Below are 19,843 nucleotides of genomic sequence, written 5' to 3' on the forward strand. Positions count from 1 at the left end.
CTCAGCACGACTGAGCCATACGATACCCTGCTTCAAACCAAAATGCATGACAACAAAACAACCACAATATCATTAGCAAATCTCAAAATGTTAACAATTCCTTCACACACTCAAATGTCGTGTTGTAGTCCACCAAATAAGCTCAAGCTCAAAACCCAACTAAGTATAAATCTTTGAGCAATCTCTATTCAAAGGTGGAAAAGCCTCAGATCTTTAATATTTAAAATCCTACTCCACCAGAATCTGTATTTTAACAAAATTACTAGGTGGTTCATTACAGTGCAGCTGCCTAAGGCAAACAAATCTCTATGGCTATTTCCAGTTAAGAAATGTCCATAATGGTAGGGAATTACCTTAAAATCTTGAATACTTCATCACATGTAGAAGGCATTTAAATATTTAAATAAAAAATGTTAACCATCATACTCCTTACTCTACTTAATGTCTCTGGACTATTCCTGTCCTAGTCTCTCTTGAATTCCCTCTAATTCAGGAGACAGCTTCTGTCCCTACTCCTTCCCTCAAACTGACTTGTTATGGCCACTAACACTCTTCATTAATTAAATCCGATAGTTAATTCTCAATCTTCTTGCCCGGCCTATCCGATTATCCGATTCAATTAAGGACTCCTCCTTGGAACAGTCTTCATTTTGCCTCCTGCCTCCAACGGTTACTCAACGTCCTCTTCCTTGTCACTGACATTTAGATAACAGAAGATATCCTAACACGCAGTCTCTGACCCGTTCTCTCTCCAGATTCACTTCCCTGGTAACCACATGTAGTGTCGTAACCGAGTACCTCCATCTTGATAAGCCTAACCTAGCCCTGGCCTCACTAGTGCTTACCTAGCCTACCTCCTAATCTTGCCATTGTGCCAAGCCGACTCCTTGATCTTCCTGGGCTTGTTAAATGGCAACTCCTTCCTGCCACATGAGCAGACCATCAGTTGGCACCATCCTCAGTTCCTCTTCTCTTTCATACCCCACATGTGACCACCATGGAACTCCACTGGTTCTACCTTCAAAACGTGCACAGGATCCAATCACACCCCAGAATCTCCTTCTCTAGGTGAACTGATAGTCCCTTTGCTTTCCCCAACCCTTGTTTGGATGTCACTAAGTGAAGCCTTCCTGGGCCACCCTATTTACAGCTCCAAGTTCCAACACCTGCCTGGCATCCTTGATGCCCTCTCCTATGAACTACAGCAACTTTCATTGATTACTAGATATTTAACTCATTTACTTCAATTTTGTCTGTGCTCCCTCCCTCCACAAATGTAAAACCCAAATCTTTTATTTGTTGTACGGCAGGGGCTTAGAACCATGAGTGCCTGGTATGAGGAAGGAAGGCACGTGGTAGTTCTGGCTTAGGAAGAGTTTGCAGAGTGCATTGCAGGGAGCAGTGACTGCAGCACTGCATGCTTCAATAACTTTTTTTACTAAAAGAATTAAAGTTTCCTAAAACAATTACCATAAGAATATTCTTTTGATAAAAAATCTAATTTGTGAGATGGAAGAGGACCTGAGTTAGATTCCCAGCATTTTCATGGTGGCTCACAACCATATGGAACTCCAGTTCCCAGGGGATCCAATGCCCTCTTCAGGCTTCCACGGGAAGCAGGTATTTACACACACACACACACACACACACACACACACACACACACACACACACACACCACCCATAAACATAAAATAAAATATATCTATTTTTAAAACTATGACTTGCAAAAACAGTTTCAAATAGTCACCAAGTTCATCGTGAAAGTCTGGTTTTTCTGCATTATTTCCCCCACTGTACATTTTTCTACAGGGGCACTGAGTTTTTAAGAAGACGCAAAGTAGCATTTCTAACACTTAAAACTGCTATGGAACTTCATACATTTTTCTTATCTCACTACTATTTCTTTTATCAACCTTCTCAGAACCAGCACTGCCTAGTGGCTAATGTTTCAATCGAACTGGCATTTTCATTCGAAGTGGATACTCACTTTACTATGCCATATCCCAGACTGACTATGATGACCAGGGTTCGAGCCAGTGAGCGTTTCACTGCTGAGAGCAGCTCTGCAAGGACCAAGGCATCCTGGACTATGTGAAAGAAAGGGAGAAATGGTGCTGAGCTCCAGTTTCAACCTCCTCACCACAGAAGGTCGTCTCTTAACACTTCAGAATGAGCACGAGTATCAGACTTACTAAAGAGAGACCATGTCTTATACAATTTTTACAAGCACACAGCTAACATCACTAATGAACTTAGTTGTGTACATAACAATCTGGGTGTGCTCACTCATCAACTCACCCTAACTTCCCTCAAACCTTAGTAGAAGTAGACTATCTTACCCTATATAGAAAGTTTGTAGTATCAAGGGCATTTCCCTACCATTTTCTTTGCAAACTGAAATACAGTTATACATGGAGAGCACACACACATACTCTAGTGCACGTACATAGTTTTCAACTTTACATCTTCTACTTTCAAGTCTTTCCAAAGACCCGGGTAAGATCTAATTAGCATATCTTGCAACAATAATTATTAATGAACAAATAGTCTGAGAGAAAACTAAAACCATCTCAATAATCTACAATACCAAGTAATTTGTGATAAGCAGTCAACCTTACTAAACCATAAGCATCTTCCCATTTTCTTGGTATTACTGTATTTTATTAAGTCTAAGAAGCACCCCAAACACACAGGCACAAAAATCTATGTGTCTTGCAATCAGTAGCATCTTACAATTAAATTGGCATTGTTTACTTTCTTTCTTAATAGTGGCTTGGCTAATCAACCACAATTGGGATTTAAGAAATATGATGATCATGTCCTAAATGACCACTTTTCTGTGTGTGTTTCAACAAAATTATTCTTGTATCATTGTACCCATGAAACATGAGATTGAGAGGAAAAGTCACAATGACAATGATTCTGCTTTAGTTATTTTAATAAGTAACTTTTGAAAAGCAGACCTATGTAACCATTGCTGACTTGACAGAAGTTGACATGCATTTCATCCACCATCAAAAAGTGGCAAATCAGGGGCTGGAGAGATGGCTGAGCAGTGAAGAGTTTGTACTGCTCTTGCAGAGGACTTACGTGGTTCCCAACACTCACACTGGGTGACCCTTAACTGCCTATAACTTGGGTTCCATGAAGATCTGCTCCCTCTGATCTCCACAGGCACCTGCACTTATGTGCATGTAATACCCTCCCCATCCGCCCACAAATACAGTTAATTTAAAAAAATATAAATCTTTAAAAAAAAAAAAAAAAGCAAATTTGGGTCTGGTGAGATGGCTCAGCAGGTAAAGGTGCTTGCTGCCACACCTGACCGCCTGAGTTCAGTCCCCAGGACACTCATGGTGACAGGAGAGAACTGACTCCCATAGTTGTCCTCTGACCCCCACAGGCACATGGACCATGCCACGACACATGGACCCACACAATATAAACAAACACAATCTTTACAATGGCACTTTTTTAACATACCAGATTCTCCTTTGTATCGGATATTCTGAAATTCTGCATAAAACACGGCTTTCTCAAACATTCCCAGAAAGATGACAGCACCAATCCAAAACTGAATTCTCAGCAGATCTCTCCAGTAGCAAGCAGACCACGCCAGCCAGAGAACACCAAATAGGACGTACACAATACACATCACCATGAAAAACTGTGGTCCAGTTGGGAATGAAATAAAAAAGGAGAATTAGGACCAAGAACCAAGTATTTAGATTTAAAATCAACATATGGTATAACAAACCCCAAAAATAGACTCGACCTGCTTTTTGAAAAGAAAAAAAATTATATCTCTAGTGTGTAATACTAATAAACAAGAAAGAATGATCCAGTCTTGAACAGAGGCGGACTACAGAAGGAAGAACTTGTCCTCAGGCATGTCTGCTCTTTGCATTAACTGGGCCTTTTTAACTCACAATCCAGTGATAAAATGAAGACAACAGTGAAGAAGAAGAAGAAGAAACAGGCCTGACAAGCTGGGGTGTAGAATCATGAGGCCATGGAGCACAACTGAAAAGGAAAACTATTAAAGGGCAAGGGAGGGGGAGCAACTGTGAGCAGAAGTCTGCACACTCACGTACTAAAGACGACTCAGGCTTTAGTCACTATGAGTGGGCTCAGAGCTAGATGACAGCAAGGTGTAGCCTGCTCAGAACCCAAATCTGAGTTGTGAGGTGGTCACTGAGATCTTTCCGAGTCTACAGGAGTCACTGGCCTTTTCATTTACAGATAAACGAGGCCCAAGGGCTAACTCTTTCAAGGTCACTGTCTGGGTAGATGGCTCAGCATTTACTGCTCTTGCAAGGACCTGGATTCAGTTCCCAACACCCACATGGGGGCGGGCTCGCAACCATCCTTAACCGGAGTTCCAGTATATCCAATGCTTTCATCCTATCTGCAGGTGCTAGGCTCTCACGTGGTAAACGTGCAATCAAACAGACAAAACATTCACACCCATATAAAATAAGAAAATCTCTTTCAAAAAGAAAAGTAAAAACCTCAAGTAAAAATTTCTGAACAGCACAGGAATAATCTTTTAATGAGACAGTGCTACAAAACAGACAATTTTCATGCTAAATTAAATTTCATGCTAAATGAATTTACTGCCAAGGTTAAAAGCACATGTTGACTTACAATCATCAGTGGGTAGTCTTCAAGAGTGAGGTATTCATAGGGACCCTTTACTTCAACAGTCACTGGCAAAACACAGGCCTCAATTAATTTGATAGATTCAGTAATTAAACAAAAAACCCTGATTAATGATTACTTTATTAAATTAGTAAAAGTTTCATCAACTCACTTTTAAATACTTCAGTCACGGTGAATAATACATTAGATATATACAGTAACTTAAAATCCATGTATTAGTCTCATGGTTCATCCACAATCTAGTCTTTTTGTTTGTTTGTTTGTTTGTTTGTTTGTTTTTGAGATAAGGTCTCACTATGTAGCTCTGGCTGTCCTGGAACTCACTGTGTAGACCAGGGTGGACTCACAGAAATCCACCTGCCTCTGCCTCCTGAAGGCTAGGATTAAAGTGTGCCACTATGCCTGGCTCACACTCCTGTCTTAAGTGGGAAAGACTCCTTCCAGATTCATAGTCTCTGTGTGTGTACAATGTATTTGTGCAGGTTGTGTGTTCATGTTGGTGGAGGCCAGAAAACTGTATCACTCTTCAGGTGCTATGCCTGATTTCCCGATACCTTCTTTTTTGAGACAGGGTCTCTTACTGGCCTAGAAAGCACCAAGAAGGGTAGGCTGGCCAGCCAGTAAGCCCAGTGGATTCTGCTTTCACTGCCTCCCCAGTGCTATGATTACAAGTGTACACTACCACACCTAGATTTTCCCCTATAAGTTCTGGGAATAGAACTGGGATCCTCCTTGTAAACACTTCACAAGCACTTTACACACTGACCTCCTCAGACCCACACTCACATTCTTTAAAGACTAAATGACATTCCTTCGCAAAGCCATCCCTGAGCTTCCATCTAGAACTATTCCACCTCCTTTAAATTCCAAACACTCAGCCAGGCGGTGGTGACACACGCCTTTAATCCCAGCACTCAGAAGGCAGAGGCAGGCGGATCTCTGTGAGTTCGAGGCCCGCATGTGCTAAAGAGTTCCAGGAAAGGCGCAAAGCTACACAGAGAAACCCTGTTTCGAAACACAAACAAACAAATTCCAAACACTCTTGGTATACTTCTTACAATGTATTCCTAATATTCTTATCTACTGTCCATCTTTACTATATTTCCCTAATGTTTTTTACTTATTTTTTTATGATCTTGCAAGACAGATATCACTTTCAAAATGAGAGTATTTTTTAAAAAGCTTAAATTCATAAGGATTTATACAAGTAATACACTGCCCCTGGTAAAATAAGATATAAAGACAATCCAACAGCTCCCTAATTATATAAGCAGACTCTTCACTCAAGAATGAAAACCAAAGCTAACAAAACGAACAAGAACTCACACAAGTTCAGATCAAAGCACAGCACCATTCACCAAACCAGAACGGACCTTTCCCAGAACTTGCTACCAAACATTTTGCAGAAACCTGACTAATACATAGCATTTACGGAACAACAACAACAACAAAAAGTGTTATCTACAAGATGAATCAGAGAAATCTGCCTCATTGAAGTAACTCTACTGATCATAAGATGAACTGTTTTGAGCCAGTTATGGTGGTACATGACTACAATCCGAGCATCTGAAAGAAGCAGGAGGATTCAGAGTTTGGAGCCAGTCTGAGCCAGGAGACCTGTCTCAATAAAAGACTGACGGTTTAAACACTGTCACTGATAAAAGAGTTGAATAAACTAGGAATGATTGATAAGTGAAACTGACGTAGCTAGCTGGGTTTGGTGCCTGACCGTAACTGTAGCACCTGAAACACAGAGGATCCAGGCCTCTGATGCCAGGCTCCATCAAAGGCTTTAATGAGGCAATGGAAGAAGTCACAGACTTATGCTCTCAGCATTTAGGAAACTGGGGAAGGAGGACTGTTGCCAAGTTTGAGGCCAACCTGGATTATACAGCTAGACCTTGTCTCAGAAACAAATCAAACAAAGACATCTGGGCTAAGTACAATACTTGCACAGCATATGTGAGGCCCTAGGTCCAATCCCAGCACTGGAAAACAAACAAACAAAAAAGATGAAAGAAAAGAACGTTCAGAGAGATAATTCTAGACTTTCGGGTGGTATTGTTAAGCATGCTTTAATGTGTCCCCTCAGTTCCAGAAAAACAAGTATGTAACAAAAAGAAAAGAAAAAGAAAGATATTAACTGTGAAAACAAGAGAAATATTTCCAGGAGTCGAAATGGAATGGAAACACAGACCAGCACAGGAGGCTAAAGCCACAGTCATGTTGTACTCTGGTCATGAAAACAGGGAATGGCAGTTTATTTGTAGTTCTTTTACGCTCGCTAAAACTAGTGAGATTCAAACAGGAAAAAGGGACCAGAGTCTGGTTAGATGCATAAAGTGGGTGAAGCAGGGCCTCTCTCCCTCTTCTTTATGAATTGATTAAAAGTAAATACCAGCAACTGCTCTCTTCTGCCTTTTTTTTTTTTTAACGTGTTAGAAAGTTGTAAACCTAGAACAATGGTTCTTACCCTGTGGGTTTGCAACCCCTTTTGGGGATGAAGGGGCCTTCACAGGGGTCACATATCAAAAATCCTGAATATCAGATTTACATTACGATTCATAACAGTACCAAAATTACAGTTATGAAATAGCAACAAAAATAATTTTATGATTGGGCATCACCACAACATGAGGAACTGTATTAAAGGGTCACAGCAATAGGAAGGCTGAGAACCACTAACCTAGAGAAATACATATTCCAAGGTCAGAAATTATGTCAGGTCACTACCTGGTCTGTCTAGATCTGCTATACCCCTATATCACTATGGGGCAAAGCAAAACCTATTTCTGAACTGGGAGTTAAGGACTCACTATAAGGATCATAAAAATTTAAAAGGAAATCAAATAAGAAAGGTCAATGAAATACACAAAATAGTTGGGAAAATTAACAAAGCCAAAGCTAGTCCACAGGGATAAAAATAAAGCGAAATTCCACAGAGACTTAACAACCTAAAGAACCTAAAAGAACACAAAAGCAATACTAAAAGACTATCATTTACGTAATTCTTGGTTTTGTGTGTGTGATATGTGAGTGTACACGCTGTGTGTAAGCATGCACACATGTGTGGAGGACAGAGGCTGGTATCAGGCAGCAGCATCCCCAGTTGTTCTTCATCTTAAATTCTGAGACAGAGTCTCTCACAGAACCTGGCAGTCCCCCGCTACGCTGGCTGGCCAGCAGCTCCAGAGATCTAACTGTCTCTGCCTCTCCTGTGCTGGGATTACAGAGGTTCACCACTGGGCCAGCTTTTGAGCTCAAGGCTAGGAATCCAATCTCAGTCCCCCACGTTTGAGCGGCAAGGACTTTACTGACTGAGCCACCTCTCCAGACATCACTTCTGGGGTTTTGTGACAGGGTCTCATATACTTCAAGCTAGCCTCAAATTCACTGTGCAGCCAAGGATGGCCGTGAACTCCCTGACCCTTCTGCTTCCACTTCTTGATTGCTGGAGTTATGTGTACCCACCATGCCTAGCAATATTAAAGATTATAAAAAGGAATAAACACAGATACTTGTAAAGAAGTAAGAAAAACTTGTCAATAAATTTGAAATCTTGAATACAATCTCAAACACTTTCTCAAAACACACGCATGCCTCTGATACGAGGACAAAGAACCAGAATCAAGTCCTTTTTCCTATTAAAGAAAACCTACAGAGGTTGTAGACACTGAGAATCAGATTCCAACAGCAGTGTAAGGGAAGTTCTAACAGGAAAAAACAGGTTCGTTTACTCTTTACAACTGTTTGCAAAATATAAAAAGAGGGACATTTCTAATTCACTACATGAGGTTATCATAATCTGGATGCCAAATCAGTGAATGACAGTGTGAGCAAAGAAAATTACAGGACAACTTATTATGAACAGAGACTTAAATAAACAAAAATGGAAACCACAGAAACTACAACAGTTACTGCAAAATTCCAGGTAAAAGGTAAAGACTCTGAAAGTTATGTAGCTACAGAAGAAAGGAAGACAAGAAAACTCTTGAGGAACCGGAAAGACGGCTCAGCAGGTGAGAGTACAAACTCCTCTTTCAGAGGACCTGAGTTCAGATCCCAGCCCCATGTTGGGAGGCTTACAACCACCCGTAATGCCAGTACAGGAGCCCAGCTCCTATGCACATAATTGCACTGTGACACATAATTTAAAAGTAAATTTAAAAAAGAAAAACTTTTCATGTTAAGAAATTATCAATGATAATTAATTTGAAATCAAGTTTTTAAAAGTCTACTTCAAAATACTACAGAACATTAAAGATATTCATAGCAAGAAAGCCAAAGCAAGTAAAATAAAACCAAGTATCTGATCCATAGAAAGTGCATGGGTTGTGCCCAGATGTACGAAAGTGTTTCTAACCTTCCCACTTCGTATAGCTCATGCAATGAAACAAAGAATCTATTTTTAAAAGACATGATTGAACTTACTGGTAAAAAGATTGCTCAGTGCATTTTCCTTTGGGGATTCCTTTGAGGACGAAATGCCAACATGCACGATAAAAATATATGGTGCATCTTGCCAAGTCTGCAATGGTTCATGCAATGCCTAGGGAGGAACAGAGGCATCAAGTCTCAAGGACTCAGAACACACGATAATAATACAGTACAAAAACACTGCTCCAGATTACAGCCCAGAAATGCAGTGGAGTACTGCAGTTCGCATCCTCTTAAACGAGACAAGTCTATAGAACACACAGCAAAGTAGGCAAGATCATGAATTGATAAAACACAGTCCTTTGCATTCTTGCCATAACAAAGGTCTAAATTTAACATTTTTATTTTTTACAAAGAAAAACCACAATTAAGTCACTGAGTTTAGTCTCTAACTCATGCTAGGATAATTGTATTTTATATATCTACTGTGAAATTAATTTAAAATAAAGATTACATCACATAAACACATTGTTGATGTCACTACAGAAAAAAAAAAAAAAAAACACCCACATATATGAGTATAAACACTCTCTCTCCCCTGAACCAAATTCCTTTTTCCAAACTACCAGAATCTATTCTGACATGGTCTCACATTTAAATAAAAACTTTCACCTTAGCCTACTCTAGGTGGTGAGAATGCAGTGATTTTTGCCTCTTTAAAGTCAGGGAAATTAATAGTCCTTGACTCTAAGAGACAGTGACCCTTGCTTTCTTCATTCAAGAGTCTTTACAAACAAGATTAAAATATAAAGATAAAGGAGATGTGGAGGTGCAGGGAATCATGGAGGTGGCCTGGTCTAGCTGCTTTGAGAGGCGTTCATCGTAGGTTTTTCAGGTTAGGGTCCATGACTCCTGGGACACTGTGTGCCTTTCAGTTCCTGAGAGAACAGGGCACCCCTCAGGTAGTAGAGCATACAGACCACTTGTGCATCTCTGCATTCCCTAGAAGTCAGTGAAGGATATAGAAGTCTGACAGAATTAGTCTTAGACATTGACCTTGTATACCCTGTATAGCTTGCAAACATCATTTTATCCTGGCAACTACAACTGTATTCTTCTTGGCAACCACCATTATGTTCTGTTTCTGATAAGGGTGTAAAACGTCTGGTTGCTTGCAATAAACTTGTCTCAGCCTCAGTCTTGCTGAGACCTCTCCAACCTGACCTGATTTTAATTTCCACCAACCGTTATCAGGAGACCCTGGCTCAGTAAGTAAGCATTGGCACTTACCATGAAGGAAAGTCTCTTCACCTGTGAAAGGAGGCACCACTATTTAGACTTGCAGCTGGTTACCATGGTCTTAAAAGGAGGTTTTACCCAGAGTTCTCTAGGTAAGCATTACTGACCTAATGAAACCCAACAGATTTTACACATTGGTACATTTTACCCCTGTGGAATCATGCTTTTCCTCTAGGAATCAAAATGTCCTGCAACCCAAGAAAACTTAGAATGCAACAGATTCCATGATACAAATCCCAAGTCCATGAACAGATACATCCTTCAACTCTACATTCACTAGTTATTTCACTAACAACTACATGTCATGCCGAAACCATACTTGGATCCCTGCCAGTCTCTCTCTTCAAGGAGGATGCTGGGAAATGTACAGCTTCAAAGTCATAAGCATCCTATGTTCGATTACTCACAATTACTGAACCTTTACTGAACTTAATCATTAACCAATTAGAGCAATAAACTACTCTGCTATTAATTTCTTACATCTTAAAACTACCTCTTATAAATTTCAAGATGTACTGATTAATTTTCATAGTTAAGATTTGACAAGTGTAGTACCTTTAGCTCTCAGATCTAGAAATTTTTAATCTTGCAAAAGCAGCATCTATATGCCAGGCACTCTGTTAGGGATGTAACATTTGCTACATGTTTAGTCTTAACAAACCTGTCAGCTAAGCAGTTACTATTGTTTGGTTTTATTAATTGAAGTAGATTTCATATATGTCATAATCTTAACCATGTTACTGGGCATAACATAATTCAATGGAATGTGACACCAAAACTTTTTTGAGTCAAGGTCTCTCAGGCTGATCTTTAACCCTTGTGCTTAAGTAATTCTACTGCTTTGGGTTTCTAAGTAGCTGGGACTCTAGACACATGATACAGTGCTCAGCTCCACAATACTGCTAACCTCCCAAAAAAGTAGACCCTTGTTCATTAGGCGTCAATACTCCACCTCTCCTTCCCACCACCACTTGAAACAACTACGCTACTTCCTGCTTCCATAGACTTGTCCACTGTGGACATTTCATATCAGTGGGATGAATTAAACAGTGTTTATCCTTTAACATCTGGCTGGTCTCATAGTTTTCGAAGTTATCTATGTTACGGCACATATAACTACTTCATTTTTGTGAATGAATAATATTATAACTTAGAAGCATAAAACCTTGTTTGTTCACTCCTACTTGGAATCCTAGAATTCAAGCTAAATGTAGAAAGTGTTGGCTGTTGTTTACTCTTACACCTCTTTTCTCTTCAGATTTCCATTACGTGCACACTGATCTACATGATGGACACATGGGTCTCCAAGGCTTTGTTCATTTGTGTTCATTCTCTGCTCTCTCGGGTCCTCTCAACAGTAACTTGAACTGCCCATCTCAGGACGCACCTGCTCAAGCAGTGACAGCACCTCATCACTTCTTCACTTCAGTCAATGCTCTTTTCAGCTCCATGGTTTCCATTCTGCTGTTTCGTGACAGGGTGCCACCAAGCTGGCTTATTGGAATCCTCCTGTCTCAGCCTCCCAAGTGCTGGTTTACAGCACTTACAGCCAGAAGTCACTATATGTGTCTCAGCTGTGCGATTTCTACTCACTCCTTTTTATAACTTTATCTGTTTCTTCCTGGTTCCCCTTTACGCGTTGTCCATTCTTTCCTTTCATTCTTGTGAGCACATTTAAAAAAGTTCATTCCAAGTCTTTTCTAGCTGGAGAGATGGCTCAGAGATTAAGAGCACTGACTGCTCTTCCAGAGGTCCTGAGTTCAATTCCCAGCAACCACATGGTGGCTCACAATCACCTAATGAGATCTGGTGCCTTCTTCTGGCATGCAGGCATACATGCAGAAGAATACTGTATATATAATAAATAAATAAAACTTAAAAAAAACTTTTCTACATCTAATATGTGAATGTCTTCAAAGGCTTTCTAGAAATTCTGTTTAAATTCACCACTTTCTTTGCATAGCTCATAGCTGTTTATTGAAAACAGAACATTGTGGACGACAAAAGATCCTGCCCCTTGACTGATGGTGGTAGGGAGGGGGAGGGTGCTCTGAATTTTTGTTTGCTTAGTGGCTTTTCTAAACTATTTTTATCAGTTCTATAGACTCTGCCCTGTGTGGCTACCAGCATCTGGGTTTGTTTATCTGCCTGCCTGACTCCTCCCTTCCTTTCATTGTTTTCAGTTCTGGAGGCTGAATCTAGGCCCTCACACGTGCCAGGCAAGCATTCTACCACTGAGCTCCACCCCAGCCAACACTAGGTTTTTGTAGCTGAGTGGCTAGCCACTATTTCAACAAGATTTCCTAAAACATCAGGAGCTAAATAAAAAGGGAAAGAGGAAGATCCAGCCCTAGTCCCTGCGGACTGAGCAAGCCTTCACTCCGCGTGCAGTGAGGCCAGCTGGCATGAAAGCTAGTTATAGTCTCCTCAAAGCATGTGTCCTGCCCTGCACACAAGAGCTTTTCAAAGCTTGTTGCCCCCCAATATCTCCTTTTGGTCTTGTTCTTTCCAGGTTTTGTGGTCTTATCTATTGCTTGCCCACTTTCCCTATGATGGTGCAATCCAGAACTTTGACTCTAAATACATTTGGCAAACACAACCAAGATGCCACTCAGCCTTATGAATGCTGAGTCCGGCAGAATATAGGCAAGTCCTTAAACAGATTTTATCTGTGAGCTGTCAGTCCAGACAAAATAGTTGAGTAAATTCTATATTTATATCCTTGGCACCAACAAACTTATCAAGGACTGTAAGTTGCCATTATCTGGGCAACATGCCTGATCTGGGAAGCAAACACCATTGCATTCATCAATACAATGCAGCAGCTTCCTTCTTCAGTGAGATGGATCAACCAGTTAAGATCTTGCCTCAGAAGCCTGGTGACCTAATTTTGATCCCCAGAACCAGTATAAAGGTGGAGGAGAGACATAGCTCCACAAAGTTGTCCTCTGACTTCCACGTGTGACCATGACATGTACACCCCTCCTCCCCCATCTAAGAGATCATGAAAGCTGCACGTCATAATTTAAAACACAGATACTCTGAGAAATATATACTACATGGGTAACTGTGTCTCTAATACATTATATCTTCAGTCAAGTAATAAACTATGAGAATTAATACAAAACTAAACACACCTTTACCATATAATCATCAATTATGCTCCTTTGCATTTACCCAAATAAACTGAAAATCTATATCCACACAAAAACCTTACACAAATGTTTACAGCTAGAACTTAAAAGCAAGCATGATGTCCTTCAATAGGTGAATAGATACCAAACAGTGATATAACCAAACAATGAAAAATTACTCAGCTCTAAAAAGAAATGAGTTATCTAACCACCAGAAAATATGAAGGAACTTCAAATGCATATTATGAAGAAGCCAATATGAAATCTGAAAAAGTTATAAGTTCTCTGACTATAATCAGGTGATATTCCAGAAAATGCGGAACTAGATAAACAGTAAAAAGATCAGTGATTGTCAGGCTTTAGGAAGATAGAGATGAAAGGCAGAGAGTAGGGAATTTTAGAGCCCCGAAGCTAACTCTGTATAACAGTACCATGGTGGAAATGTTATTGTACAGCTGCCAAAACAGATAGGATACACAGACCAGGCTGCCCTGGAACACACAGAGATCCACCTGCCTCTGAATGCTGGGACTAAGGTGTGTGTCAGCACACCCTGTCCTATTAATTTTTTTCAAGTTATGATCAACTATACAGCAGCCATAAGAAAAGGCAAAACAGCCTTAGAGGTCCCAAAAAAGACCATTCACTTGTGTTGACTGGCAAGTTGCTAAAACCCTCTAATCTATGGGGTTCTTTCTGCCCTGACTTCGAATTCCTCAGGGTACATGACACCTGTCCAAACCACTCAACAGCAGTTGTTGACCATCACAGCTGCCTGGTGTGACACAAGCGGCTGCACTTATCAAGAAGCTGAACAAAACTTCAGAAGAAAAAAATTATAGAATGGGGCGCTTGTGTGGAGTCTCAACTCCAAACTACTCCTGGAAATCTCAACAGCCACACACGTGCAGGGCTATGCCCAGGCCCAGGAGAGAGCCAAGAAGGCTCTCATCACTCACCCTGGGCGGGTCTAAGCAGGCAGGAAGAAAGGCTAAGGCAGAATTGTTAAACTGAGAAAGAAGTCACACACAAAATCATGTGTGGTATGATTCCATCATATAAAATGCTTCAGACAGACAAACCCAGGGAGATGACAAGTTTAGTGGCTGAGGACAGAGAGACCCTGGGGGAAGGGAGAGGTATGGACTGATGTGGGTGCAGAGTGGTTGTGTAACCTGTGAGTACACTAAAGCCTACCAAATGCTATCCTTTAAAGAATGAATGTGTGATGTGAAGTATGTCTTGATAAAATTGGTACAAAACTAGAAACATAAGCCAGGAATGTGGCCCAGGCCCATAATCCCAGCATTTAGGAGGCTTGCCTGGGTTATACAGCCAGTCAGATTTTGTGAAGTGAAGAACCTCCCCGAAAAACATAAAAAAACTTTAAAAATCAAAACTTTAATAGCTTTGTGAAAAACATGATCTAAAGTGGTTAACTATATATTTCCTCTATATTTTAAACTGGAAATGTTTTTAAGGAATTAGTTATATAGTTTTTTGTTTTTTTTTTTTAAATCTTACATGTATGTCTTCCAAGTGTGTGCAACTAGTAGATTCCAGCAGAGGCCACAAAGGGGCGTCTGGGGCTAGAGTTACAGGTGGCTGTGAGCAGCTCATATAGGGACTGGGAACCAAAAAAGAACTGGGTCCTCTGGAAGAGCAGTGTTGCTCTTGATTACAGAGTGATCTCTTACAGCTCCAGGAAACAGTTATAAACGAGCCTCACACATCTGTATTCATAAAAATCACAACTAGTTTTTGGCCTTATTTCATTTTTCTATAGTTTCTTCCAGTTATATTCTACCACAGATAATTTCACATTGAGTTTAAATTTCTTTGAACTAGTTTCTTCTTGTTTATAAATATATATTGACAGAGGGGAAGGACTCCCAAGGCAATACAGGTGGAAGGAAGGAAGGAAGGAGGGAGGGAGGGAGGGAGGGAGGGAGGGAGGGAGGGAGGGAGGGAGGGAAAGGAAGGAGGAACGAAGGAAGGAAGGAAGGAAGGAGGGAGGGAGGGAGGGAGGGAGGGAGGGAGGGAGGAAGGAAGGAAGGAAGGAAGGAAGGAAGGAAGGAAGGAAGGAAGGAAGGAAGGAAGGAAGATCAGGTGAGAGAGCTGCCCCTGCCCCTCACCAACCGCAGCACTCGGGAGAGTGGGCCCTGCACCTCATCTGGGCACAACAGGAGCTGGCCCTGGAGGTATGGGTGCAGGTGAGCCAGTCCCAGGAGCACGAGAGCAGGAGAACTGGCCCCAGTCCTTGCTGCCTGCTGCAGTGGGTGAGCTAGCTGGGGCAGTGCTGGAGAGCTCACCCTGGTGGTGACAATGAGGGAGGGCTGGCAGCCTAACCAACCCGGCTACCATCCAGGCCCAGAACCAGGGCTATGGGTTGGCCCACCCCAACATCCACCTCATAAATGATCTGCTGGAGCATGTGAAGGAGCTAGACCTGCAGATCCAACGCTGCAGGATCTCCATGACACAGGGCAACAACAGGTTACCCAAGAGGAGTCCCAGTGAGGGCCCAGTATTGAGGGTGTAGCAGAAGCCAGAGGCCTTGAACTAGACCAACGAATGAGTCATTGCAATGAACACTTGCACGTAAAGACGTACAGAATGAAGGGTAGACTGTGTGACCCACTGTGTCATACTACAGCTTCCATGCCAAGACTTTTTTCCCTTTTCCTTTTTTGTTTTTGTTGTTTTATTTTATTGGGCAGGGGGCGGAGGGTTGCAAGGGTAGAGGGCAGATATGAAGGGACGGGGAAATAATGGGATCAGGATGCAGGATGTGAAATCCATAAAGAATCAGTAAAAAGTTGAAAAAAAATCTAGAAAATACAAAGAATAAAAACCACTCAGTATCATCTAGAAACAGCCATTATCACCATTGTGGTGTGCAGTGTCTAGTCTTAATTTCCTTCTTAAATGTTACAACACCAAAAGAAAACTATCTGACCATCAAACATACATGCTAATGCCCCAAATGCCCAAATACTTACAATTCTGTCTCCTGTAAAGGTAAGGTTTGTTCCATTCTCCTTAGACTTCAATTAAAAAAAAAAAAAAAGGAAGAAGACAGAAAATTACTTCATAGTTTTTACATTGTTCTCAGAAATATATAAGGAAAAATAATTACCTCCTGTTTTTCTCCTAAAAGAGGAAGTCGATGCATAAGATCCCCAGAAAAGCTCTATTAAAAAAAAATAAAGATGTATAAATAGTAAAAGTTCAAAATACCTAGAAATGGTTAAAGCAAAACATACAACAATACAGTAAAAAATAACAGCATCAGCAAACAAAAAATTTACAATTAATTTCAAACAAGTGAAGAAAACCCTGCTGAGCATAACATGATCCCAAGTGCCCCACAGTCTTTCATGAGGAGAGCAACCTGGAACGCCAGAGCCTTAGACAGAAGACACATGTGTCAGGTGGAGATCAGCAGAGTCTCTCTCATTCAAATCAACAAAACGAGACTTAAAGTCATTAGTACTTGAGGCAACAGACAGTGGGGATGACTATACAGCATGAATGAACTCAAAGCTACCCAACCCAACATTCAGAAATACGTAAGACAGCAATGTAACTTTCACAAGAATCTGCACACAGATCAAAAGTGCAGCTCTCCTTAACAGGATTCCGATCTCTTCTAGAAGAAAGGACTAGCATAGAAACAATGGACACAGGAGAAGTTCAGACATTACGGTTTGTTTTGTTTTGTTTTTTCACCTCTTCTGTTTCCTCCCAACCACTGCCAGAGGTTACCTGTGCTTTATAGAGTTCACTACAGTTCTGAAATAATTTTGATGACGTTTGATATCTTCCAGACAAGCCTTTTTTTTCCTTGAGATTTTCCAAATATTTCTCTACTTCTTCTGCCTAGAAAAACAGAAGATACAAAGTTTTAGCTCACCTGTTGCAAATCAGGTTACTTGGAGGACAACAAAGCATCAAACTGTAGTACAAATATAATTGCCACTTTAAAAACCAACAGGAGAGCCTGGGGACATGGCTCAGGTGCTAAAGTACTTGTGTTGAAAGCACAAAAACTTGAGGTTGGGCTTCAGAACCTTTCTAAAACAAGCTGGTCATGGAGGGGAGTCTTTGTGATCCTAGGGTATGAGACATGGAAACAGGCAGGGTCCTGGGGCTCACTGGCTGGCCAGCCAGCCTAGCCTCTTGATAAGATCTAGGCCAATGGCAGACCTTGTTTCAAAACCACAAAGGAGAGGGCATCTGAATAACACCAGAGGCTGTCTTCTGCACACGTATGCGCCTGGACATGCACAGGCACACAAGCACTCATTCTCATTCTCTCTCTCATTTTCTCCATTTTCTCTCTCATTTTCTCTCTCCCTCCCTCCCTCCCTCCCCCCTCCCTCCCTATCAAGATTACATGATGGCTGGCAAGATGGCGTAGTGAACCTGTGACAACCTGAGCTCAATTCCCAGAACCCACGGTGGAAGGACAGACAACTCCTAAAAGTTTCCCTCTAACCTCCCCCACAGTGTGCTGGGACTCGGACACACACACACACACACACACACACACACACACACACACACACACACACGTTCAATCCCCAGAACCCATGCTGTAGTGGAGGTAGAGAACGGACTCCCACAGGCTGTCCTCTGACACACAGTATTTTAAAAGAAGAATCTACAATTAAACTCTGAAGTACAGAATTCTGGGGCAGGAGCATTTGCTGTTGTTCCCGAGAACCCACGTTCGGTTCCCAGAACACATATCAAGTGGCTCATAGCAGCCTGTGACTCTAGCTGCAGAAGACACAGCACTCTCTCCTGGTATACATACACTCGGTTGGCACAAACATGTGTAAGCACACACACAAATAAATAAATAAATAAATAAATCTTTAAAATAATGCACAAAATCGTAATCTTTGGCTCCCAAAAGGTAATTCTCTAACAGTTCTGAGAAGACTAGTAAATTTTCAGATACAAAGGGGTTTTTAATCACATGGTTACTTGACCAAATTAACAAAATCTACAAAAAGATCATTTATGCTCATAAGCTTAGAATGTAAAACTGTTGTTGCCAATCATAGCCCATTTCTGATAGTCACACACACAAAAAAATATCATGTATCAGTTCTGTGATTTTTCTCTCATATCCAAACCATAGTCATGAGAAAGGCTTCAATATTTCAAATCTGTAACCATCTGCTTATCATCTCCATACTTTAAAAACAATCATGTATATGGTATATGGTTATGGAAACATGATACCCCCAGAAGCCGTAGTCACAGGCAGCTTGGCTGTGAGTTGGGTGGGTGCTGGAAACTGAACTCAGAACCTCTGTAAAAGCAGTATATACGATATTCTGATATGGGTCATGAGAAAAACAAAAATTTAGGGACTATTTTACTGCCAATAATCTCATAATCCTTTGGTTTTATTTTGACTCTAACACTTCTTAAGGTATAAATATCTCATTCGCAAGAGGTGGGGTGGGTGGTTTTTGGTCTTTGAATGGGTTATGGATATTTGTTATTGTTTAGAGTGGTTAGTTACAAGTTGTTATTGGTAATGGTCAGGAAAAAGTTGAACAAAGAAGATTAGATTCACAGTTTTTGAAAACTGAAAAGAAAAAAGGGGGATATAAATATGATAGGATAAGGGTAGATTATTTAATCTACTTTTAAACCAAAAAAAGCAACTAATAGTCTTAAATATTTTACATCAATATGGATCTTTGTATACTGATACAAATTTAAGATTATTTTTGTACAATAATACTGTACATTTTTTGTACAATATACTGTACATACATTTCTAATCTTATTCAAGATATTGTACCTATGCAAGTCATTAAACAATGTAATGCAAATTTCTAATCCTTGAAAGTTATTATTACAAACTATTTAGGATAGTAAAGAAGTGCAAGTTAGTAGTTAGTCATTTATTACAATTAAACTTGTAGTCATGTTAGGAATGTTTTCAAGGTCAAACAGAGATACGTTTTAAGTAGACAGGGGGTCTTCAAACACTTCAGAGATCTACAGAATACGGCATTTAAGATGTTTTAGTAACATAGGTTCTTTTCTTTTCTTTTCTTTTCTTTTTTTTTTTAATGACAATGAGACATGTCTGCTCCTGTCAGCACCAACCTACTTCAGAGAAGATGATGGGCATCGAAGAAACTCCACATGGAGTTTACTTTCTTTGCGGCAAAAGTCAGCCACTGGGCAAGAAAGTGTATGCTTCCTGTATGTAAGACAGTATGCTGTCCAAATGGGACAAGCAGGACACAAAGAAAAAGACTGCTGAACTTTGCCAAGACAAGGTAGGACAGCCCTTCAGAATATCCTGCTTCACTGTGAGATATCCTAGGCCTGTA

General features: G+C 40.7%; 1 protein-coding gene across 9 annotated transcripts in view; it reads right to left on the reverse strand.

The window, feature by feature from the left end:
• The window catches only part of Tmem87a (transmembrane protein 87A), a 50,283-nt gene that overhangs the window by 20,717 nt on the left and 9,723 nt on the right, over positions 1 to 19,843 (reverse strand). For 8 of the 9 annotated variants that reach the window (XM_042275998.2, XM_042275996.2, XM_076570429.1 and 5 more), the window contains exons 4-10: positions 17,244 to 17,357; positions 16,615 to 16,668; positions 16,478 to 16,522; positions 9,097 to 9,214; positions 4,651 to 4,712; positions 3,487 to 3,670; positions 1,991 to 2,090 (exon numbers count right to left, since the gene is read on the reverse strand). In XM_042275998.2, the coding sequence (XP_042131932.2) occupies positions 1,991 to 2,090; positions 3,487 to 3,670; positions 4,651 to 4,712; positions 9,097 to 9,214; positions 16,478 to 16,522; positions 16,615 to 16,668; positions 17,244 to 17,357 (677 nt within the window). Of the gene's footprint in view, positions 1 to 1,990; positions 2,091 to 3,486; positions 3,671 to 4,650; positions 4,713 to 9,096; positions 9,215 to 16,477; positions 16,523 to 16,614; positions 16,669 to 17,243; positions 17,358 to 19,843 lie in introns of those variants that run through there. The other variant, XR_006071381.2, reaches the window with a different exon arrangement.

The sequence above is a fragment of the Peromyscus maniculatus genome, chromosome 4 (genome assembly GCF_049852395.1).
Source record: "Peromyscus maniculatus bairdii isolate BWxNUB_F1_BW_parent chromosome 4, HU_Pman_BW_mat_3.1, whole genome shotgun sequence".
Taxonomy (NCBI): Eukaryota; Metazoa; Chordata; class Mammalia; order Rodentia; family Cricetidae; genus Peromyscus; species Peromyscus maniculatus.